This window comes from Ammospiza caudacuta, chromosome 2, assembly GCF_027887145.1.
Source record: "Ammospiza caudacuta isolate bAmmCau1 chromosome 2, bAmmCau1.pri, whole genome shotgun sequence".
NCBI classification, from domain to species: domain Eukaryota; kingdom Metazoa; phylum Chordata; class Aves; order Passeriformes; family Passerellidae; genus Ammospiza; species Ammospiza caudacuta.
Genome location: NC_080594.1, coordinates 107,686,187 through 107,711,762, shown reverse-complemented (window position 1 = coordinate 107,711,762; position 25,576 = coordinate 107,686,187). Strand labels below are relative to the sequence as shown.

Below are 25,576 nucleotides of genomic sequence, written 5' to 3'. Positions count from 1 at the left end.
TTTTTCCTTGGGCCTTCAGAGTCACTGAGAAGTGTTAAGCTGCTCACACCATCCAACCTGACTTTGTTCTGCAAACAAAAAAATTGTGTGCCTTCACCCACCTCAAAGATGACCAAGCTTCTCTAACAAGGGACAAAGAATTCAGTCACATGACGTGTTTAGAAATCTTTATTTTCCTCACCATCCTACCTTGTGTGACTTGTGTGTGCTCAGGGGTGACCAAAAGGCAAAAATCCCCCGAGAACAAACTGGCATGAAGTCTGGTTACAGCATTCTGCCACAATTAAATGGTTCTTTTATAACTACTTGGTGGTGAAATTAAATTGACTTTCTTTGTGCTTTTTCCTCCTTCCAGACTCTGACGGCACCTGCTCCATTCGCTGATGAAACAAGCTGTCAGTGCCAAGCACCCCATGAGAAGCTGACCATTGCACAGGCGCGCCGGGGAACACCAGGTATGTGGAGAGAGCTACACCCACAGGATCATGGGCACTCCCAAAGCACTGCATCTTCCATACAAACATCTATTAATGCTTATTTGTGCCTTCTACTCAAAAGCAAAAGCCTAATGTTCAGTGCTGTCAGGTTATGAGAAGAAACCAGCAACTACAGAGCCATGATGTTCTCTAGAGAAATAACAAGAGAAAACATTTCAAGTTAGAGTTTTATGTATTTGTGGATGTTGGTTGGAAGGAAGGCATGCCAGCCCACTCCAGCCAGCCTGAAAATTGTGTTACGTAGTAGCTACCTTCTGGATTCTCATCTCTGGAAAACTCTTCTTTCACTGATGTTCCTGATGATCGCATCAGACCTTCAGTGGCCTTAAAGGTTACTTGCCAGTTTCTTTGTCTGGGCATCTGTGATTGGACTGGGGAACCAGGATGATTTCCTATGAAGTCCCAAATGTATCCTTCAGCCCCTGCCCCATATTTGAAGAGATTATTTTTTAGAAGGCTCTGTTGAGTTACTTTACTTATTTAAAATAAGCTTTTAAAGTATGTCCACATTATAGGAGCAAGCTGCAGCTTTCCAGTCAGCTGTGCAAGGATCAGTGCTCTCTCTCCCACAGACCCTTGGATGTCCTGACTGCAGAGACCTCTCTCTGCTGTCACTGAAGCACAGTCCATGGAGGTTTGAGCTCTGTTGATTCCATTTCCACTGTGCTTTTGCTTGGAGGTGGCAAAGCATGTCATTTGAGAAAGGAAGTCCTTTTTCAGTCTGGAGGCTGCTGCTGAAGGTGCCTGTACTGAAAGAGTTATAAGGGTGGTAGCATGAGAAAGAAAAGTTACAGGCTCATTAGAGAGAAGAACCTGGGGAAAGTCTGGAAAAAGTGAAGTAAAAGGTTTGCATAGAGGAGGTAAGCAATTGATTTTTACAGCAGTAAGGTGTGGAAAAAGTCAAGGCAAGAGGGAAGGAAAGGGAAATGATGGGAAAAAAATCCATAAGGCATATCTGATTAGAAAGGCAGAGAGAAAAGAACAAGACATATGGTGGAACTCTGAATGAGGCAGAAAGATGAGTTTTTTGCTAAATTAGAATATGGGGATGATGGATGATAATAAATAGGGTAAGTCTGAGAGAAAACAGCAGAGAGTACAAAGAACAAGTGCAGTATCAAAAACTGCAGGTTTACCTGTGGGGCTTTTGAATATCAGAACTGGGGTAAATCTGTGCAATCATCTGATCTGGGAACAAAATGCCATCCAGCAGAATTAAGTGCAACTTGTTTGGGATCTGAAAAATCACTGTTGTGTTTCTTTTTCCACAGTTGACAGACCTGTTAGAGTGTATGCAGATGGAATATTTGACCTCTTCCACGCTGGCCATGCTAGAGCTCTTATGCAAGCCAAAACTCTATTCCCAAATAGCTACTTATTAGTAGGAGGTAAGATCAGAGTTATTTATTGCACTGAATTTTTGCTTCTGTGCTTCACTATCAGAAAGTTATTGCTGTGCTCCCACCCCCAGCTGTTTATACACTATGACTTCAATGCTGCTTTCTCTCAGGGGCTTTCTATAGGTGATTTGCCTTAAATTACATCTTACAATTGCATCAATTAAAGTAAAAGTCAAATTCTGCCCTCAGCAGCACAGGCACAATTCCCATTCTAGTTAAAGCAGGTGCCTGCATGGCTCTGAGCTTAAAATAGCTCCATATGAATAATTTACCTTTTTCAGTTATTTCCTCAAAATTGTTCAAAGTTGGAGATGAGTGAATGAGAGCAACCATTATTTATTTCTGGCTCATTGGTCCCTTTGCCAGCCAGGCACAGACCATGACCTCTGCCTGTCAGGTCCAGACCCAGCCTTCAGCATCATCACAGAAGCTAAGTCTGGCCCATTGTCATTGAAGGCCCAAATGTAGGTCATGAGTGGAATGTCATTTCAGTTCACAGGTGTCCCCAGGCAGGTTACTTTCTTAATCTTTTTTTTTTTTTTTGGCTAAGAAAATCTTTTCTTGGTGTGTGCCTGGCTACCAGCTGTTCAGCAGTTGGCCTGTGCCAGAGGAGTCACTGGAGGGTGGCTCTTTCCTACCTAGCTGGCTGTGCAAGCCCTGCTCTCATGAAGCCTCAGAAATGTGCAGTTTGGTTCCATTTTCCTTTCACAGCAACCTTCTCAGCAACCTTCATTCAGCTGCTCAAATGCTTTACAGTGAACATGAGTGCAACCTTCAGGTACTATAAGGTGCATTGTTTTGCATATTTGTCCCAAACAATTGCAGGGGTGGGAGGTGGAGGGGGAAGACCCAACACAGAGGAAAACCAAAATCTCTTTATAAACACATATTTTAGTTTTATTCAAGTTTATGAAATGTGGCAATTCCCATGGAACTTCCTGTGAGGTAAAGGACAAGTCCCTTTGTTAGGAAGGAAACATTAAGGAGTCTGGTTTCCAGCTGAGCCAGACAACTTGCAGAAGCAGCAAGTGGAAGTGCAAGACTATGAGGTTTAAAAAAAAGGAAGTTATGTACATTTTGTTGTTGTTTTCAAAGGATATGGGGTTGCCCCAGATAAGGGAAGGAGCTTTGGGGCAAATGCCTGACTCCTTTGAAATTCATGGCATAGCTTCACTTTGCCCCTATTTTTGGTGTGAAGGACAAAGCAGCCAGCACTCATCAACACCTTCTCCCAGCAAGGCACTGTGTGTTAGCATGTTTAAAAAATGGACACCTTCCCACACCCACATACAATTTGTGCTGCAAAAGCACCAGTGTCATATGTCTTTGTGGGCATCACAACAAACCCCTCCTATTTTTCTTGTGAAGACAATTATTTGGACCTAAGATAACTTTTCTTTTTAAAATGGACATTTATACCTTCCCAAATCAGTTATTAGAGCAGGATGACAGATTCAAAAGAAGTACAAAGAAAGATACTGAGTCTGCATTGTTCATGAACAAATAGTAATCAGAAAATAAAATCAAACCTTTCTTCAGAATTTGAGCAAAAATTACTATTTCCCAATAATTTTGGTAGACTTTTTCTTCCAGGAGACGGTAGCCTAAGGATGTCATAAAGGCTGTAAATAAATACAAATACAGTCTCTGAAGGGATCTTTCTTCTGAAAATGCTTTGATCACCATTAAATTTCTTGTCAGCAGGCATCAAAACTGACATAATGGGACAGAGTAGCATTTTGCTTGCTGAAATTCATACATATGTTATTATGTGGCTTTGAATTTTGCACAAGCTTGAGGGCTATCTCAGCCTTTCTACATTTTTCCTACTTTGAAAGTCCTTAATGACCATCACAGCAAGAACATCCATTTCAGATCTCAGAAAAGACTGCATCTTTGCCAGTACCTTGCCTGATAGGTTGATGTTTTCAAATTAGAAAGAAACAGCAACTGTAGGGTTGCTCTCACACTTCACTGCAGCACTGGTAATGTTACATTTATCATTTGTCAAGTACATTTACAGACAAAGATCCAAAGGCACAGGTTTGACCTGTGGTGAAGGACAACCACTGGCAACCCAGCTATAAATGGGTATCACATTATTCCATGTGGGGTGTCAAATGACTGTTGTAGCTGTAATGTTGGAAAGAGGTGGTTGTGGAGAAGGTCACTGGTTTTTACACAATGTTATGTGGGTAGAAAGATAATACCTAACTTTTACAGTCCTCTGGTAATGTGGGTCTTGCTGCCCCTCATTTTAAAAGCAGTGACAAAGTATTTGTGCATCCAAAGTTAAAGATGCAGGATTTCTGGACCTTTAACTTTGCTCATTTCACTAGAGCATATGGCTTCTCCCAGTCCTTTCCTTGGGGCTTCCTTCAGCAGTTTACATTTGAACATGGCACAAGCTTCACTTTTCTTCCTGTGAAGCCTGCTGAACTCAAAGCTAAACTCAGACACAGATTCCTACAAAGTTTTCTATGACTTGTTTTCCATCAGGATTTATTTAATGAGAAACGGTCCCACTGTGATTTTGAGCTTTGTTGGCAAATTTACCTTTTAGAGTGTTGTTTACATTAAAAAAGCAGGAAGTGGAGGCCCAGAGAGGCTGAGGGGTCTCCATCTTTGGAAATCCAACTGGAGATGGCCCTGAGCAACCTGCAGTTGACTGTGTTGGGAGGAGGGGGTTTGGATTAGGTGATATCAAGTGGTTTTCCTGCCTCGACCATTTTGTGATACCTGAAGATAGTGAGCACTCTGTGATTGTGCTCACAAAGCATGCTGTTCTTTGATTGCTTTCAAAGCATTGTCCATCACCCCTGTAATATCACAGCCCTTGAAATCTCCACTTAAGAGTGGGATTGGTTTACCTTAGCATGTAAAGGATCCCACCTGAAGTGTCTTAAAATACCATACTTGGCCTCTGGCTGCAGCTCCAAAAAGAGAAAGTTGTCTCATTGTTACACAGTTGTATCTGCCAGCTCCAAGCAGAACTCTTAGATGCATTAGAACACCCCAAAAATTGCTAAGCTAATAACTAAGTGCTTAATGGATTTACCTAGTATAGTCACTCCTGATCATGCTAATTTTACTGAATGTGGAGCCATTTTGCTCATACTTGTATATTTTAGTTTGCAGTGATGATTTAACTCATAAATTCAAAGGCTTCACTGTGATGAATGAAACGGAGCGATACGAAGCCCTCAGACACTGTCGTTACGTGGATGAGGTCATCAGAGATGCACCCTGGACACTGACACCTGAGTTCCTTGAAAAACATAAGGTACATTTGTTCCTTATCTCTCCCTTCCCCTTTGTAGACTGACAGTTGAGAATGAGCAAGTCTGAAATCCTACTAGGGGGAGCAAATTATTTTATTCAGTTAATTCCAGTCACTGAAATTAGGTACCTAGCATTCCTTGCCTCCGTCTCTGTCAGAAAACATGATGTTTATTTTGCCTTTTTTTCTCAATATGCTGAGATGATTTTTCTACTGGGATTTTTTAAAGATAAAATAACACTGAAAAAATTACTGATAAATTGGCTTTCAGAAAAGGAGAGGGTATACCAGGAAAGTTGTTACTTAGTGACTGAAGTCCTAAATTAAAGGCGTGTTTCTTATTAATGGCAACAGGTGCAATATGTAAAAATACCATGTGCCCTCTAAAAGGCAGGATAGAGTGTTTTACATGCTATTGATTGCCTTGCAACACATATGAATCTTAATAAAAGCATAATTAAGTAGGATGTATTTTAGTGTGTACATCACTGGGTGACAGAAGGACAGCATGACAGTACTAGGTGTACATGTATATATGCACAGCTCTAAGGACCCAGAATCAATTATCCGGCCTCCGTGGTTTTGAAAGCCAAGGCTTCACCACTTGCTTTTGCACTATGAATAAAAGCAGGAGCCTGTGTCTTGGGTTTTGTACTGCACATCACACTGAGTCAATCAGAGTGATGTGGTAGTGGCAGTGCTTTTGGAGAGAAGATTTCTGGTTTTTTATAATTGATCATACAACACAGCAGTTGCTGGCCCAAATCTAGTACAATACACTAGGTGATGGCTTTAGGATGAGAATGTCAAAAGCAAGTTAGCTGAAGTCAAGAAAAAGATAACAATCCCCCAGTGAACAAAATTTGGTGATGGTGATGTAATTCTTCTGTTCCCTGGCAGATTGACTTCGTAGCACACGATGACATCCCCTACTCTTCCGCTGGATCGGATGACGTATACAAACACATCAAGGAGGCAGGTAAGGGCAACTTCACATTTTTAGCACCTTCCTTTTTAGCCTCAGCTGAAATTCTTATACTGCCTTTTAACCAGAACTTCTGGGAAAGAAGCAGTAGAGGTAATATCACATTGTCTTACACCCTCACCCTAATGGCAGGTACTGCTGAGTTGAGCAGAAAGAAAACCTCAGAGGATATCCTTGGCTGAATTCCTGCCATAACCTCAAGGAAACCATTCAGATCTAGCACAAAACAGACCCATCTGCATTTTTAAAACAGTTTTATAGTGCTTCACTAAGAATTTTGAATGGATGAAAATGAGTTCGGTTCCCACAGCAGCCCAGCCAACTTTAGTCAGTTCTTGATAACCACAAACTGACACCTCCTTGATATATCCCAGTCCTGAATATGGGCAAGCACAGGCAACCTTCAGAGCCATTAGGATCCACTTGCACTGAGGGTTCTTTTCATTACACTGGCTGAGGGTTTAAATCAGTATCAGAGTTATTAATTTCCATTACCATTTAGCAGTTTGGTTGACTGCCATATTATACTGAAAATGAAGATGCTGAACTCATTAGGAATTTGTGTCTTTTCAGTTCAAGGAAGATGAATTAAATTTGAGGAGATAACATTAAGCCACTGCTTGCCAGTAGTACCTATCAGTGTATCCACCTAACAGTGGAAGGAGGAGGAGCAAACCACATCCTTCTTCTGCTGCTCCCTGGAGATGCTGCTTTGAGCCCTGGCAAATCCAGCCTCTCTGTTCTGCATAGACATGTATATTGGAGGCTTGAAAAAATTCCAGAGCAATCTGCCTGATGGTATTATGCCATGCAAAGTGACCTCAAACTTTACTATGACAGCTATAGAGTAGCTATTGACCTGAGCTGAGGGAATAAGCTTTTTATAGCAGCACTTCTTGATCTTTTTCCACTTGTGAACCTCCCTGTGGTATCAGACTCACAGCCCTCCTTTGGGAATGGCTGTTCTATAGTTTCAGAGCCAACACCAGCTTCCTTCAGTAGGCAGTGAAAAAAGGCCCCTCTGGTAAGAATGGGTCACCAAGAGGACATACTGCACATGTGCTGGACAGGCAGCTATTTTACTTTTCTTCTGTAAGGTGCTGAGTGCACAGGACAGCACAACAGGAACTCTTGGTGTCACTGGATCATTACCAGACTTGGTGTGAGAGTGCCCAAACCTGGCACTCCCTTCTCTGCTGTCACTGAGCACAGGCACAGTGCACACACAACCCCATGAGAAACTCAAAGCTGGCAGAAGAGAGTGCAGGCTTGCAGCTTCAGGGAGCTATGGTCCAATGTGTCTGTCACCACAAGATACCAGAGGAGCATCTTGGGAATAATGTTAACTTACTTGTGATGAGTTTTGAGACCTAGTGCTGTAATAGTCCCTAATGCTCCAGAGCAGCATTATTACAATAATGATTTTCCCCTTTCTCCCAGAGGTTTTGTTTGAAATAGACCATTTGCACATTTTTCTGTAGTTCCAGTACTCCCATTTTCCCACATCAGGTTGTTGGAGAGCAGAAAAGTGGATGAGAACCAGGGAGCTCCTTGGGTAGATTCTCATGGGCTCCCAATTCCCCACTACCTTCAGTGGTGGGCTCCCAATTCCCCACTACCTTCAGTGGATGGGAGGGCATATGGGCAGTGGTCAGCTCATGACAGTGCAATGACTGAAGTTGTGCACATCTGTGAGCAATTAGCTTGGAAAACATGGATCAGTCCAACACATGGAGCAGATGAAAGCAAAGTCAGTGACTAAGGGTAATGTCCACCTACAGTTCCACTTTCAGCTTAACAAAGGTGAGGTTTGAATTTTGTCCATGTATTCATGTAACTCTAATCTATAAAGGTTTCTGGCTCAAAGTGGGTTTCATTGCTTCCAAAAATAGTTTCCTGAGTGACTGGTGGAAGCCTGAAAAGCAACAGTCAGGGAAACATGTCTGCTCATGATTAAAGTAATCTGTTTTTTTAGCAGAGTATTAATTAGAGATCAGAAGGAAAAAATATCACATAGCATTTAGTCACAAGAGGCTGCTAAGCTTCTTGATTCTTTCTCTGAGTCTTTTTCCAGCCCTGTAAAATTAAGTACCAATGCCTGCTTACTTTAAGTGAACATGTGAGGATTAATTTGCCAGGAGCTATAACACCATTTTAAGACAAAGCACTGCTTTCTTTTCCCAAACCATTGCCAGTCTTCTCCCTCTCTTTCATCAGCAGCTTCACGTTGCAATTACGTATAAGTGAGAGTAGTAATTTTTTTTGTAGCTCTAAATAACTCCTAAACCAAGGTGTGCCTGAACTGTGCTACTATTGCATTTGTGAATTGCATTAACAGTTTAGGTGCTGCTGCTTTGGTGGGGAGCTGTTAGAAAGCCACATATATCTCAGTTGTGTTGAGGAAAACATGAGCAGTATTGATAAATGGCCAGTTTTCTTAGGGACTGATTTGTCAGAGCAGGGAGGATGGTTATGCAGCCACTGGCATGGCTGGATGGGCATGGAACCCTACACTTCACACACATGACACTTCATCTTTCTGATACAAACCACTGGCACCTCCAGGGTGTTTTCCAGTTACTGTAATACATCTTTTTCCTGGCTTTTGTCAAGGCCAGAGGCTAGTCTGTTCTACTCAGCAGAACAGAGACTGTCAGGTGATGCAGCACAGAAGTGGAAATAAAGGAAAAGAGCAAACTTCCCTGCTCCTTTATATAACATTAAATAAGGGCTGTGCTTGTGGAAAGAACTGCTCAGTGAATTGGCCCCAGCTGTGAATTTTGGCCTTCCTGGCTCAGGAGCCCCTGCCAGTCTAATAACTTCCACATCACAGCTGACAGTGTACAGAGGGCAATTTTTAGTCTTTCTAAAGACTTGAGAGAAAAATGAGTAGTATAGCAACCTTGTCTTCCCCAAACTCACACATAAACAACAGGAGAGAACTCAGAATGAGGCAGAATTGCAAACCTCTTACCTTTGTCAGGCATTTTGATGCTCCTCCTCAGCTATCTGCCACAGTGGCTGGTCCTGCCAAGCTTTATCAGCAGGCTCTCTTTTCCCACTTTGCTCAGGAATGTTTGTACCTACGCAGAGAACCGAAGGCATCTCCACGTCGGACATCATCACGCGCATCGTGCGCGACTACGACGTGTACGCGCGGCGCAACCTGCAGCGAGGCTACACCGCCAAGGAGCTCAACGTCAGCTTCATCAATGTGAGTGCCTCATCACCTCTGCTCCTCAAACACTCTGCTAGCACCCTCAATGCAAAGGAAAGGTTAAGAAATTACATCTTCCTCATGCTGCTTTTAAAAGAGCTGGAAAGAATTTAAAAGACACTGGTAAGCTGAGGGTAGTTTTAATTGCTCCTATTAATTAGCAGCTTAGTTTTCATCTTACACTTTTAACAAAGCTGCTGCTCCCTTTTCTTCCTTGAGCTGTAGGTGACAATGACACACTAGGAAGGAGCCCACCCTCCCACCAGAAGCTGCTCAACCAATCACCCAAGACATGATTTCTTTCTATATTCCTATTCCAAGAAGGCAGCACAGAGAGCATGGATTTTGAGATCCAAAGTTTCTCTACAATGTGATAGGATTAAAAAAATCAAAACAAATTAAAAAAAAACACAACAAAAATGCCTAAATTACTAGGGAAAGCTAAAATGGTTTTCAAAAGACAAGGAAATATGCTAAGAAGCTAGTACATAAATGATGCTGCTGTAGAGCTCAGAAACCACAATGGCAGGAGAGCCATGTGGTGGCTCAGATTATTCATCTTCCACATACAGACCTGAGAAGTAAACACTTTATGGAAATTAGACTTTACCTTCCTTCATTTTCTGTTTCAAGTCTTGACTTAAGACCTCAAGATAACCCACATAACTACATAACTGAAAACTCTGTTGTGATCTCTGAGATGGCTCACAGCAGGACTTCCCACCTCCCTCCCTGGCGCCTGGAAACCCCCTTGTGAACGACTGAATTGTGTCATTTCATTAGAGTTTATCTCTTTCTTATTTTGAAGTCTGAAGATAAACCCCAGATCACAGGGCATAAATATTTATTTCACTGTGCTTTTTTTGAAAGTCTTCTACACCTTTAAAAAATCTTGCTTGTAAGTACTCCACTCAGAAGGATCACTGTTGCAAATATCCATTCAAATAAGGCATGTTGGATGCCTTGAAGATTCTCAAATTTATCCTAAATTTATCCTTGAGCAGCTGTGAGGTTAAGATACTGTTGTATAAGTCATGCTTGCCCCCATCTCAGACACTGATGTCTCCTAAATAATCTCCTAGCATGATTGTTTAGTTTGCAGTAATTTAAATGCAGAAGTACTGATTTGTACTGGAGACTGTTCATCTCAAAATGAAACCCCCAGGATTTCACAAGAGCACTGGTCTTGTTTGCAGAAGGGCACTGGTTTCCTCATTAAAGGGCTGATCACCCTTTAGGTACAGAGGAAGTGAGGTTTCTTTGGACCTTGGGGATTTTGTTTGTGCTTGTGGCTTGCAAAGACAGTTCCTCTGGTGATTTGTGAGCTAGAATAAACCCCACTTCAGTGCTTGTTTTTTTTTAAATAAATCCAAGTGGCCATTTAATGGAGTTAACAGAAAATTAAAAGCCAATAGTGATCTGTGCTTCTACATAGACCACCACACCTTCAAGAGCACAGCCTTGCTTATTTGCTTGTATGAAAAATTTGTGGAGCACACAAGCATTTCAAGACAAAAGCTCTTTATTCCTGAAGTATTTCAGGAGCTTTTTCCAGGAGCTCCCTAATATTATCTTCTTTCTCTCTTTTTTTCTGTGTGACTTAGCAATTAGGAGTTCTCTCCTTTCTGTGAAGTTTGCTGGCCACAAGCCATTGGCCTACACACATCTCTGTTGCAGCCAGAAGCTCCTGTATTAGCCAGGCTCAGAATTTATGAGTTTTCCTTCAGCTCTGCAGAAATCCACCCAAGGAGACATTTTAGTCCAAGTAGACATCCAGGCTGGCAAGTCAGCAGCATTTGCTAGGAAACATAGGGAGATTTACCTTTTGCCTACTCCTAAGTTTGAGCTGTTAATTTCCCACTCATATCCTTCACAAGATTCTTATCAATTTCAAAGTACATTCAGTTTGAAAATACAGAAAGATTCATGTAGTGGATTAAACACAGTAATCACACAAGAAACCTTTTCAATATGTACCTTCTGCATTTCATTCCACAAATGTTAAACTTGCATTTATAAAAATAAAGTGGGAATAGCTAACCAAGGCCATATGTATTAGGATGCATTAATGCATTTTTTTTCTTCTTCTCAGCTGTGTGTGGCTAATTATTTCTGAGTTTTTCATTAATCTTTGACACTTTTAAAACAGGAGAAGAAATATCGCTTTCAAAACCAAGTGGACAAAATGAAAGAAAAAGTCAAGAATGTGGAGGAAAAGTCAAAAGAATTCGTTTACAAGGTGGAAGAGAAGAGCCATGACCTCATTCAGAAATGGGAAGAAAAGTCCAGGGAATTTATTGGCAACTTTTTAGAGCTGTTTGGACCTGATGGAGCTTGGGTAGGTATTCTGCCATCCCAGGAAGTCTGAGTGTTTTTATTTCTCCTCTCTAACACAGGTGAAGAGCAGATACTTTTGCTGCAGGCTTTGTCTCAAAAGGCAGCACAGCAGGGTAATGGCAAACCTGGCTGCTGAAGCCATGAAGCAGGATTTGCTGCTTCTGGCTGTTGCTTGTTTGGGATATCTGTATTTTGTGAAGGTGTGATGATGAATTTAATACTGCATTCAGCAGAGCTGCATCACAGCACCACACAAGCAAACAGGCCAATACAGTCTGTTGGCCCTGTTAGCATTAAATGGAACCACTCCTACATCAGGGATCTTCAGTGGAGGTAGTGAGGAAAAACAGGACCATTGGAAAGGTTTTCAGTAGTTCTCTTCCTGGTCTGTATGCAGCAGTAGATTATAATTTTCTAACTTCAAAAACTACTGATAAAAATTCCAAGAAGTTATTTTACTTGTCGAGTTCAGGCTCATCTAACTGACAGCAGGGAAGGTTCAGGTGGGACTGTAGCACTTCCAAAGCTCTTCTTGGTATGTTGGTATGTATTCAAATGGCTGCCTTCAGAGAGCCATGTACTAAAGCTGTAAGTGCCTTGGAAAGGCAGTTCAGAATTTGCAACAGCATCTTTCAGGAGAGAAACCTGCTCAGATCAAACTCATGCACTGAGTGGTGAGCTGGTGACACTTCAGAGCCCCAAAAGAGTCCTGGCCCCCATCTGTCAGTTCTGATAGCTTGCCAAACCTCAAGAAGCTTTGTTTGCTTGTATGACTTTTCTTTGCTGCATTGAAAGCAGTAACAAAGCTGAAATTGAATGTAGAGTTTGTCTGTGTTGGGATGAAAGCCCAGACCCTCCAGTGCAGGCACCATCTCAGACACTGCTCTGGTTGCAAACTCTGAGTGAAAAAGGGACCTTCTGCTGGAAGGAACTCAGCAGGGATTTTGTTTGTAAACAAACACATAGAAGAGTCACAAAGCTTTTGTGAATTAAGTAGCTCCCATCAGTGCTGTGTCACCCCTCAGTGCTACCAAGTCAAGCAGTGCCTGCCTCCTACTGCCTGCCTCCTACTGGAGTTCTCATCTTTGCACTGACTTGCCATGTTGATTACCACTCAGTTGAGAAAAAGCCAAAATTAGGCTGTGAAGGCTTCAGGACAGAGACTGTCATCATACAGGTACTTCTGTTACCCAAAGGCAGTGATCACTGACCAACACAGGCCCCAGCCACACCAGCAGTGAGCTTAGAACAGATTGTTCATTGGCACTGGCATGTTCCTGGGGGAGGGCAAGAAGGCAGCTCTTCTGATGAAAGGCCCAGGTTTACCTGCATTGTCCACATCCACATGAAGATTCCTCTGAGAGTTGTTGCCCATAGAGCTTGGTGTGTGTTCCCCATGTGAGATGGGCCTTTGGCCGTATGTGCTGGATAACCAAAGCTGATGCTAACAGAGTATGTGGAATTCACAGGAGGTGAGATGAGTTTAGCTGTGCAGAGACAGGGAAGGAGTTCAAAAGCATTGATCCTATTTCCTGGCTCTGCCCACTCAACAGTGCATGCTAATGGCATTTTTAAAAACCTTTGCTGATAAAACATTTTACCAAATTGAATTAAGGAAAAGGTGCTCTGCATATGTCTTTTAAAATTAGAAACTCTTGTTTCCTGAGCAAGTGTTTGACCGCAGAGTAGGAAGTCTGGCACAATCACAGGGACCTTTGCTAAGAACAAGAGGAGTGAAATCTCTTCACAGTGTTGTAGGAAAAGCATCAGTGACAGCAAGCTGAGAGGTGGTGTAGCTTTTTTAAAATCAGTTTGAGCCTTGGCAACAGGAAAGACTTTAAAAAAATGATAACTTACTATTAGTGTCAAAACTGTTATTAATGCTAATTTGCCTTATCACTGTTAGTTAGCAGTTGCTTTTAATGTTGACATTAAAAGTACAGGAATCGTTATGGGCATGCTGGATTCCTAGATCAGTAATTTGCATGCCATTAATATGCTATTATTATTTCACAAATAATTATTATAATATACTTTATGCTAGCATCAATTTTCTAAAAGTAAGGGCTATGTAACCCACAGAAAAATGCCTGCTCGTGAAAGAGGTCAAGATGTCAGTTTTCAGATGTCTGGATGTCTGTAATTCATTGGCAATTTTGCCCACCTGTGCAATCCCCCTGTGCATATGTTTTCTGCAAGAGAGTCAGAGAGGTCAGAAACAATGATTAGTGTGGCATGAAACTTGTCTGTGATGTGAGACAGGACCACCACACAGTCTGGCACACAGGGCCTGATGGCAGAGACACCACTCCAGGGTGCAGGAATCCATTCCAGCTGCTCTCAGACATGTACAACAGGCACCTACAGCTGAGGGCAGAGGAGAGAAAGCACAGCTCACAGGGCAGGGTTTCTGTGCCAGACATTCGCAAATGTCCCTTCAGACATTCATAAGTGTCCCTTCAAGGGGCTGGCTTCTCCCTGCTCAGCACACAGGGATGCTTGGGGAAGGTTACCTTCCAAACAGCTGACACACCTCAGACATCATCAGGGGCTCAGGTAAGACAGGTTGCAGCTGGAACCTGGGGATGGTGTTTAGGCCACACCACCTGTCTGCAGCTTGGACCTAAAGTGGCCTTGGAACAATCAGCAGCTCAAAAGGGGACACCCAGCTGGCACTTGCTTTGTAAAGCAAAGGGATATCAACATCCAGGCAGTAAAATTCAGAAACAGGCAAAATATTTATTCCCAGTAGCGAGTTTGCCAAAAACAAACCCTGAACTGATTGGGTGTACCTGAACTTGCTTGAGTCAAGGCTTTGAAATCATTTCCCTATCTGGAAATCCTACCTACCTGAATTGGTAAAGGACCACAGTGCATCCAGCCTTGTCTCACCCTCCAGCACTCCTAGGAAGCCATTAACACTTGTTCTACTTCTTCAGCACCCAATGGCCCAAGGAGCTCCTTGCCTGCAAAGGGCATGGCTTACTGACCCTGCTAGGGCACAGCTGGAGAGAAAGGTGTTCTGAGGCAGGTGAGTGACACCACCTCCTCCTCCTGCAGAGCTGTACTTTTAGCCAGCAGCCTGCCAGTTCCAGCTCTAATGCAGGAGGCAACGTGGAGGGGCTGGGCCTTGCCCTGCTCAAGGTGTGAGTGCATCAGTTTGTTCAGCAACAAACTCTTCACTGAAGGCCTGGGAAGCAGGTGTCCTACAGCCTGGGCTGAGGAACTTAGCAGGAAGGTGGGATTCTCCTTTCCAGACCTGGCCTCTGTCACTAAGGCACAGTCAAGTACTCCACATGGGATGGTGCAGGCCAAGCCAGCCTGGGGCACTTGGATGTCCTCCAGCACTGCCACCACATCACCACAAAGCGCTGCTGTGCCACTGAGTCATTAGAAGAACAACTGTTTGACAACAGAAGGTGATCAAAGTATTTTGAGTGGCCAGGAAAAATATATTTCATATCAAACATGGGGTTCTTTATTTGTTGGGAATTTTCTTCAGTGAGAGGGTGAAACAAGCCAACAGAACCTCACATTTCTGTGATCTCAAGAGAAATTTTGGACCCCTACCACTGAATTATAAACAGGCTCTGGGGCTTTGCCAGCTCTGGTGACATCCTTGCTGCTCTCAGCTGCAGAAATCCTCCCCCATCCAAATGCTTCCTGGCATCATTTATCAGGAGCAACCTCCATCTGCTAATTATTGAGATTTTAGAAGTCTTGACTAATTTGGACCTAGCAGTAGTGCAGGGTAGGTAACACACCATGGGGTTTTTGCTCAAGAGCCTTGAGAAGTAGCTCCAGGCAGGATCTGTTCTGCCACTCTGCACTGCAGTGAAATCCAGGCTCTAAGTCAATAAAGGCTAATGTGATGAAGATGTAAATTTAGGAGAGGGAGCTCACAGAGGAACAGCTAAGTTCAGTATTTGTGCTTGATTTTTAAGCCCTGGGATTTAGCAAACACCCAGAAACCTGAGGGGTAAACCAGCATCTGCCTCTCTGCTGGCAGGGAATACTGAGTTGCAAAGAGGAGGAGAAAGAGCAAGATGAGCACCCAGATACTGTCAGCACAGGGCAGAGTCACTGCAGAGGGAAGGGGAATAGGAACAGGATGAAAATTGGGCAACTGCAAGCTGGATCTCAGCTAAAACAGGCAAAGCCACACATTCTGCACAAGAATTTTCCTCTCAGACCTGAGTGGTAACTTAACTTTGTCGGGGCTGGATCTTCCTTTCAGCCGAGCATCGCCTGTGACTCAACTGCCGGTCCTGCAGCCAAGGTTGAGGCCTCTTACCCCCCATGCCCAGGAGGAGCAGCAGGGCACTCGGATTTGGCACTCCCCATGTGAAGCCTGCAGCAGCTGCACAGCACACACCACGTCTTCCATAACCCAGCGTGACGCAAGGCCACATTGCTGCTAAAGAGTAGGGGCACTTGCCTTAGTGTAGCAGATTGCTTGACTGCAGAGGTGGCTCTTCCACCCCACCAACTCTGGCAGGCCTCCACTCAGCTTTCCAAAGCAAAAGTGACAATAAAGCTCCAAGCAAAACATAGAGCCTGCAAGTGTTTTCTCTTTTCAACAGACACCCAAATTGTGACATTCCCAACCTCAGTTTATGGGTTTGGGTCGTGCCTGCTCCGGGCAGCTGGGGAAGTGGCTGCCAGCACCTGGCAGGCACCAGGCTGTCTCCCTTAAGAAGGGACGGAGGAACAAAGGCTGGGAAAGCCAAGAAGCTCAGGAGGAGAGGGCTGGTCCTTCCCAACATTCTAGAAGGAAAAGGATGTGGGAACTGGAATATTGGGTGTTCAGGCAGAAAAGTGACCTTTGGAGATGAGAGTGTGACCAATACGTGCAAAACCCACAAAGAGAGTGCCCCGTGTGTGGCTCAGGCCAGTACACACGGTGTTCCCACACTGGGGGTGGCCCAGCTGAGGTAAAAGCTTGCATGCCAGGACCAGGTTATCATGAGCACAGCAGAGCAAACCAGCCACGCTCCGGGGCTCTGGCTCCCTGCTCGCTCCCCGGTGAGAGGCACAGTGCAGCCCCTGCCTGCCCCAGCCTCCCCTCTGTGCAGTACTCACAGAGCATCTTCTCACTTTGCTTTTGCAGAAGCAGATGTTCCAGGAACGAAGCGGCCGAATGCTCCAGGCTTTTTCTCCCCGGCAGAGCCCCAACAGCAGTCCTACGCGAGGCCGCTCACCGTCCCGCTCGCCATCTCCACCCTGGGTCATCAATAAGACCTCCCCTCCCTCTTCTCCAAAAGCTGCCTCTGCCTCCCTCAGCAGCATGAGCGAGGGAGATGAGGATGAAAAATAAAATATATATTTTTTTAACCATGAGACAGAAGAACAAGCTATGAACTCAACCACCGGATGGGGAGAAGCGTGAGGAACACCAGGGGTATCTCTGGCAGCAGGGATCGTGCTCTGGGAGATGTCAAAAATGAACTGGAGCACAGCAAGGGAGATCTCAGGAAGAGCTTATCCCATCCCCACTCCCTCACGGTGCTGGAGGCCCAGCCAGCAGCACTTGCCAGGCACAGCCCCAGGGACTGGCAGAAAACCACACCCATGTGCAATTCCTGCCCCTGTCCTGCTGCTTTCCAGCTGCTGCTCCAGGCACCGAGGGGGGCTGGCAGGAGCAGCCCAGCTGGCTCCTGATCCAGACCCAGCACACAGGGAAGTGCTGGCTGCAGCCTGCAGAGAGAGAAGATGCAGTTGTACTCTGCTGACCTTGAGCTCTTCTGGCACATGAAGGAATGGCATTGCTGCAGCAAATACGTTGAGAAACTGGGAATAAAGTTGGTTTTTTTTTTCCTTTTTGAATAACATCTACCCCAGAGCCCAAATCATGCACTGAAATGAAGAGATCTCCAGGCGAGTTGGTGGAAATCCATTTAACATATTCAGTGCTGCTTGTTGACCAAGCCTCTGTGTGGGGTGTAAGGAGTTGGGCTTTTTGCTTTATCAGATCACTCTCCATGTTCCTAGTGCCTGAACAGCTGCCTAATCACTTCTGGTTTGCTCCCTGGCTTTGCACTTTGAAGGCAAGAAAGTAAATGAAAAGACAGCCATAGCTGGAATGTGGTGGTGTAGGAAATAAGACAGTTTGAAGATGCTGATGGTTTTTACTGATGAATTACAAAATACCCCAAGGCCTTTGGACGTGGCCTCCTAGGAAAACCTGCTGCTCCCATCTATGTATCAGCAAATGACAAGCAAACAGTGCTGTTGTCACATGGCATTCAGCCAGTACAAACTTCTCATCAAATTCCAAACAAGATGTGTTCACAGACACACTGCCCCTGCAGAGGATCCCAAGGTTATTCCTCTACACTAATATGGAGAAAAAAAATGAAAAAAAAAAGAACAAAGAAACTTTTTGAACAGGATTAGGCACAACTGTTTTCTTTCTCTGTCCATGACAGGTGTACAGCCTCAAGCAGAAACACAGGTGAAGCTCTCAGTGTTGATCTTCCTAGCTGGCAAAGCCAGTCCTGCCTGACACCTGGTTCCAGGTTCAGTCCCTCAGCTGACACCTGCTGGGGTGGCTGCAGGAGCTGGCAGGATTCCTGAGCCCTGGGGCTGCCCCACAGCTGCAGGAAACCCCCAGCACTGTGCCACTGATGGGGCTGTGCCACCGAGGCCACTTGGCTCCCCAGCTTGCCTGGCACAGCTGCCTCAGCGCACAGGCACGTTGGAGGCTCCCCAGCCCAGCAGCAGCTTTGGTGCCAGGCCAGCAGGTGACAGCTCCCACCTGGGTAGGGGGCTGCAGCCACAGCAGCACTCCTGCAGGACACGCTGGCTGCTGGGGGCAGCAGCAGTCAGCATTTGCTGGATCCCTGCACAGGCAGCACAGGAAATGCTGGAGGAAGGAGGGCTCTCTTGGGAAAAAGCTGAGGGACCGAGATGCCCAAGCACGTGAGGTGGCTGTGCTTGCTGGCAGCAGCACCCCTGGCTGCTGTCCTTACCTCCCTGGGTGACCTGCTCGGTAGGTAGGCACCTTTCCAGATACTCTCCTGGGCAAGTAAATTACAGACCTTGGTACCAGGCACCAAATTAGCCCCGCACTCTGCTCACTCCCTACAGCTTTCATCCCTCCTCCACTACGAGGTGAGTGATTTTTCTTTGGCAGCGTTTTGCCAGACACTTCTCAGACCACCACAAGACCAAGTACAACATCTCATGCACTTTGTCCTCTGGAGTCAAGTTAGTTCCTTCACAGCTGCAAAAACAGGTGAGCAGGAAATAGGGTGGAATGTGCAAAGGGACAGCCACAGATATTTCAGCTGCCACCAGCTGTGTGCCTGATGGGACGATGCAATTAAGACCTTTCTCAGCCTTAGGCAACCTGTTACTGTAATTTCATACCTGGGATGCACTTATCAGTTTTTCTGATCCTTTGCAAGTCTTAAGTCTTCCCATCACAAACGACTCCTCCGCCACAGGAACTGTCTGCTCTTACTGGTGCTGTTGATAGACGAGCCATATCCACATGCAATGGAGGTGGGCAAGGATTTGTTGTTCTTGGCTTTTCCCATTGTTTCTTGTTCATTTTAATTTCCTAGCAGTTCCTGTTCAGCAGCCCTTGCTCAGTGGGTTAAGTGGAGACAGCACCACGACTTGCACATGGGAAGTAGAGAAAAACTCACCAGTGACCTGTTCTTAACAGAATGTTTCTCAGGGTCACAGGTGGCTACCCAGCAACAAAGCCATATTCTGTACCAGGTGTCTTGTTTGCATTTAGGATATCACTAAGCTGAAGCCTTTGCCCTGCTGGTACATTCATGTGCTGTCTCCTGCAAACCAGACCCTCATGGTGTCTGGACACGTGGAAGACAATTTTGCACTTCTGAGTCATGGTTGGGTTTTCCTTTTCACAAGTATTACTTTCATTTAGTCCTATTTATCAGGCAAGCTCCACATGAACAATAAAGTGTATGACAGACACAGCTGCCTCTCCCCTTCATTTTACAGCATCTTTGGACAGCTGAACACAACCTGCAGAGGAAACCCCAGTGGTGGCACAGTGACTGTCATCCCCATCCTTGGTAGCCCAGGGCTTTAGGCCCCCATAAAGCCACGAGAGCAGCTCTGCCAACATGTCCAAAAGGCTGCTGCTTGTTCTGCTGCTCTCTGCACTAACAGGATCACCTCTCCTTGCCTTTACCTTGCAGCCAGAAAAGTGTGGGGGAAGGTGAGGAAGTGCTTGCCCCAGCTGGGAAAGTGCAGCATTAGACAGCAGCAGTCTGATACCTTCTTTACCCTGCCCCAGCACAGTGGAATCAGGAGTCAGTATTTTATTTCTTACTTCAAAGTGGAAGCAAGAAATGGTGCTTTTGCAGCCATTCTGGTTCCACTGCTGAAAACCATCCCCAGCAGCAAGAGTTGCTCTCATGGGTGCCAAGATGATGTATGGCTGTGCCAAATGGAAAATGGCAGCAGCAAATATGAGCCACAGGGACAAATCCTCAAATCCTGACACTGGCTTTTGGACTTTCTCTTCCCTGAACCAAGTCAGTCTGGTGTACAGATATTCCTGCTTTGCTCTCTCCCATTTGTCCTTTCTGTGAGAAGTCAGTACCTGCAGCAGCTCTAAAGATTATTTATTCAACAGTCCTGCCTCAGGCAGGGAGAAGCTGAAACAGCAAATGGAGGCTCAGGACTTCCTGGCCAAGACGTTTTTAATTACAGAATAAGCAAATTTCAAAGTCATTGAGCATAGGAGAGAAGCTATTTAATGGCACAGAGTCTACACCAAAAAGCTCCCACATAATCCAAAGCTCCCTGTATCACCTGAGATGGATTTGGGTCTGTTTCCAGCAGTGCCTTGGTAGCACTTGGGAGATGTGTAAGAACATCCTTGGGATCGAGCTTACAGTGTGCAGCCCAGCCCAGGGGGAGCCTTGTTCTGGTTCATGGCAAATCCTTCAGGAGCAAGGCAGTCCCTGAACCAACACCAGGCCTGTCAGCCCAGGAGGAAGGAAGGTTTGATGCTACATTTGCTTGTAAAAGGGTACCAAAACACCATGGAAAGTCTCCCTGACCTTCTTTGTAAAACAGAGCTGAAAGTGAGGCAGAAAATGGAGCCAGGGCTTTGCCTCTTGCATGGAGACCCTTTCAAGTATCAAACCATCTTAAGAACTCCTCTTCTGACTGGATTTTGACAAGAGCTCACTTTCCTCTCACAACACAATGTGTATTCCACAAGCACACACACACACACAGGTGTTCTCTGCCCTTTTCTTTCCAAAGGGAAGGCCTTTTCCTGGTATAAGGAAGGGCAGCATTAACATTTCTAATCCAAATGGAAATCAAGGCCACTGCCTCATGGCTCTTCCTGAGGGGAGAAGGGACAGACACAGACTGAAATAAAAACAACTGAAAGCCTTTGGACAGGCACTTCCACTGTGCCAAGTGGGGAATGTGGGACTGAGACTCCAGCAGACCCTGAGGTGCTCCCCAGGACGAGCATTTTCATTTCAAAACTAACACATCCTCCCAGCGGAATGCAGCAGGTTCCTGTGTTACACAATTCCTCACATGTGGCACCTGAGCTCCCCTGCCCCAGCGGGGATTCATGGCCAGGTCAAACAGCTCTTTCACACCTGGTATCTCCATCTCCTTTTAGATGCTCTCTTCAACAGCATCAATCTCTGCTTCAACAAGGAATGGGAAGTTCTGGGCCAGGTGAAGCAGTTTTGCCTTTTACATAAACACAATTTAATTTTTTTAATGTTTAACAGGATTAATGAAGACAAAAATGTTCCATTATCTCAAAACAATTATTCCTGTGCCTAAGCACGTGACAGCAGGAACACTGAAAGGGAAAATCCTCCCTGGTGGCACCAACCAGGCTGCATGTGCACATCCAGTCTCACACGTATTTCACATTCTAGAAACAGCTTTGATAGAATAAATTATGTCCTCTTCAGCACATTTTGTGGTATTTTTTTTACCGTATTCCTGTGATTCTCTAATCATATTTCTCTACAAGCACTGGTTTTCCATAAAATAAAGTGACGGTGAACTGTAAAGGCATCATCTGTGCAGTGAGAGCAGATTAATTATAACCTGCTCTTCACGAGTGACCAGTTCTGATTACCAGCAGGGGATATTTTAATGTTCTGCACACCATTTTGGGCTCCAGCTTTTTCATTTCAAAACCAACACATTAACCAGTAGGGATCCAGTTACTCTGCTACTTGGCCATACTTAAGACAGTTTATATCATCATCAGTTCAACAGTTAATGAGCTTCATTTTTACCAGTGTCCTGAGTTTGCACTTCTATGGTATGTCATTAAAAGCCAAATGCCAAAACAAAATGGGAAACTATCCCTAGGAGGAAATTTTCATTTGTGCCACTCATCCCCCCTTGGTTATCTAAAAGGCCTCTCACAAATGAGTACATTTATTCTAGAAAAGAACCAACCTAACATTTTAAATATTCATATTGTTCACATGCAAACAAAACTGCATAAAGCCATATCCTGTGTAAGAATTAACAAAATGCCCCCAGAACAGCTGGTTCCAAATTAAATATAATTCAAACAGTATCACAAATCTTGGGTGGCTTGTTATAATTTCCTTTCTCCTCCTCAAGATAACCTTTTCTTCAAACACAGCACAAACCTGGTACCACAGCAACAGAGAGAACATGTTAGAAAACCCACAATCTCACAGTCTGTATATTTTAAAGAAAAGGGGAAAGAAATATTGCTATGAGGTCAAACACCTCTATTCTGACACCTTTAAACTTCCACCTGGGGAAGTCAAATCAATTTGTCCTTAAGAATGTAGAGCTAAACGACACAGGAGCTAACTAAAACCCAGCCATTATGTAATGAGTGGTGGTGGTACCATGCCATCAGCAGAACTGACTCTGGCCATTCTGACCTGGATGAAATTGTACCCACAGAGAACTACCCAAGTCATCTTCTTGCATGTTTTACTCAACTGTTTACCAAGAACCCAAAGCTGAGATGCATTATGTGTTTTAGCACTAACAGCAAGACAAAATGCATTTCAAAAGAGCAGAATAAAGCATAAGTCCAGCCTCTTCACCCATCCCAAATGGCCATTTGTGAGTGGCAGCCTTGTCCATTATAACCTGCAGGACCCAGGGGTTTTACACAGGCAGCTCTCAAGTGCTGCCTCACACTGACCCTGACACCCATTCACTGAAGGACACCCAGTTCTGAAAACCAAGAAGGAAGATTTGCTTCCCTGGGAGGAAAACTTAACCTTTAGTGCAACAACAGAGAGAAATCACCCCACAGCTGTGACTCACACAGAGCCACCTTCCTTTACCTCAGTGCAAACCTGACCGTGCCTCGAGTGCTGAGCCTCCACCACCCCAAGCATCCCATTTCAAGCATTCCAGCCCACAAAGAGATTTATTAACCAAATAATAATTTATTGACCACCTGGATGAGGCAAGGGAGGTGCTCAGGGGCAGCCATGCACACCCACAGGCCTGGGTCTGCCAGGACAGCTCATGGCACAACGTTCAGCATCAGCTCCCACAACCACAAGCAGTTCAATGATCTCCTCTGAAATATCAAAACAGTCACCATGGGACCTTGAAAATGGGAAGAACTGAAGCTTTCTTCTGAAAATGATCTTTTAAATCAGTGTATTGCAGGTATCTGCACATTTATTAATTTCAGGAAAAGAATCCTTAGTGGCAGATCAAAATGGAAAATGAGTTTACAATGTTCAAGTGCTGGCTCCAGCTGCACTGCCTTTGGACTAGGAGACACATGAGGGGAGCAGCTTGGGCCAAAGAAACACAAAAATTAAGCAAGGCACTAGGACAGAAAAGGACTTTGGGATTGCTGTGGCACCATTTCTAAAGGCTGCTGCTCCTAGACAACACATAGCAGGCATTATTTACTACACTCCTTGTAACTCCCAGAGAAGACAGCACAAAAGCTTCAAGTAAAAACAGCCTCTGAGTTAGATCATGAATATAAACTGATCTGACATTTTAAAAACGTTTATTTTTTCCTGTCAAGCACGCCTGACATGTTTTGTATGTCTCACTTCTTTTAAAAACTGTCTACTGCAAGACTTCTTTCCACTGAAAACAACAAATTAAAGTACTTAGTAAGTCTACAGCCATCTAAAAAAGGCATGAATTGTACAAGAAACAGATCCCTTATTACAAATTGTTCTCCCACATATGCCTGTGTCCTAAAGCCATAAATCTTCATTATATTGCTGCTGCAACTGTTTGCTTTATCTTCTACAGGCAGCAACTGTCAAATATGCAGTACATGCTGACAGATTTGCAATTTTGAGCTACTTAATTAACTACTCAGCTCCTGTGAATACTCTGTCATGGCAAATGGTAAGCAGTGAGAAAGTACAACACACAGATTTCTTCTCAGCTGAAGTTTTAAAATAAATTCTTAATCTGAAAGAAAATTATCTCAGTTCTAGCAAAATCCTGGCCATCTGGAGCCTCATTTATTACTTAATAAGAAAGCTAACAAGCCAAGTAAGATGGGTCCCCAAGCATTTTCCTGCTCTGGAACTGCTTGGTAACAAACTTTGGGTTTTTTCATTTTCTTGAGTAACTTATGAATGCATATAAAACGTCATGGAATGCTGAAGAATTTTCAAGGTAGAAGCTTTGGGTGTTATATATGTTTCTAACAGCTATTTTGGCTGTGAAGAACAATCTGAGAATTAGCTTTTGGGAGGTTTATATAGCAGAAAAACACCCAAACCCCAAAGCTGCTCATATGCTAAAATTCCCCTTGAGCTCCCAAGTGAGTGAGCTGTCTGAAGGTGCTCCTCTGTAGGCATGTGAGAAACTGCCCAATCACAAACTGAGCTCCTTATTGTGTGAAACCAAACCAGGCCCTTAAAAATGTCAACATGTAGTTTTTATGTAATTTTATTTGTCAACCATGGAAAGAAAAAAGGAAAATAAGAGTATACACAAGTCAAATACACAGATAACAGACTAGAAACAAGACAAGTATCATAAGATCCAAAAATAAATTTAAAATATCACCAAGTAATCTCATGAAAAAAATACCTTCTCACCCCTCCATTACAGGTTTAGTAGATTAAAATGATGCCACTTCAGAGCAAAGGCACCACAGGACCCCTTTCCCTCATGCCTGCCAGGTGCAGCACAGAGCAGCTCACCAGAAGAGCTGTCCTGTACCTGACCCTGGGGACAAAGGGATTTAACTGCCACCCTCATGAGGACAATCCCTGCCCACAGCACCCAGGGCACTGCCTGGAGCCTGCTCTGCCTGATGTCACCTGCACAGGGTGGGGATTTCAAAGGATTGTGTCCAACACCTCTTGGCAGTTTCATTTCAAAGGAAAAGTTCAATGAAGCAATTAACACCAGAAGGACAATGTCAGAACTATCACACACTCATCAATCCTTCTAGTACCACATGAAAACCCCTCCAGATTTAAGAAGCAAACAAGTTCACTATGCTGATTTCTGAGGACTTTTAAGGCAACATAATGCTTCAATTAAAGCACATGAACTTTAAATTTTCTTATTTATTTTTAATTAGAAAGCCACTTCAATTACACAAATCTTCATTGTTTCAAATTGATATCAACAACCTGAGTCCTGATCCTGAGAACATTCGAGTGGCATCCCTCTCATACACTGTTGACTTGTGCAAGTATTTGCAAGACTCAGCCCTGAAGTCACTGCACAATTTATAGCTACATTCCTCATTTGTGAACAAACTCAATCTCTGAAGTCAGTAACACATTGTTCTGTCATGTGCCACCATATTCTCTCAACTTCAGCAAAAACACATTTACATATGTGAATCCATAGACAGGTGTGAAGCCAGGAAGAAGCAAGGAAGAGAAA

General features: G+C 44.2%; 1 protein-coding gene across 3 annotated transcripts in view; it reads left to right on the top strand.

The window, feature by feature from the left end:
• The window catches only part of PCYT1B (phosphate cytidylyltransferase 1B, choline), a 31,791-nt gene extending 11,976 nt beyond the window's left edge, over positions 1-19,815 (top strand). For 2 of the 3 annotated variants that reach the window (XM_058825338.1, XM_058825339.1), the window contains exons 2-8: positions 356-455; positions 1,769-1,885; positions 5,029-5,180; positions 6,078-6,156; positions 9,234-9,376; positions 11,529-11,717; positions 16,827-19,815. In XM_058825338.1, the coding sequence (XP_058681321.1) occupies positions 356-455; positions 1,769-1,885; positions 5,029-5,180; positions 6,078-6,156; positions 9,234-9,376; positions 11,529-11,717; positions 16,827-17,033 (987 nt within the window). In that variant the 3' untranslated portion in view covers positions 17,034-19,815. Of the gene's footprint in view, positions 1-355; positions 456-1,768; positions 1,886-5,028; positions 5,181-6,077; positions 6,157-9,233; positions 9,377-11,528; positions 11,718-15,953; positions 16,145-16,826 lie in introns of those variants that run through there. The other variant, XM_058825340.1, reaches the window with a different exon arrangement.
• Positions 19,816-25,576: the final 5,761 nt, after the last annotated feature.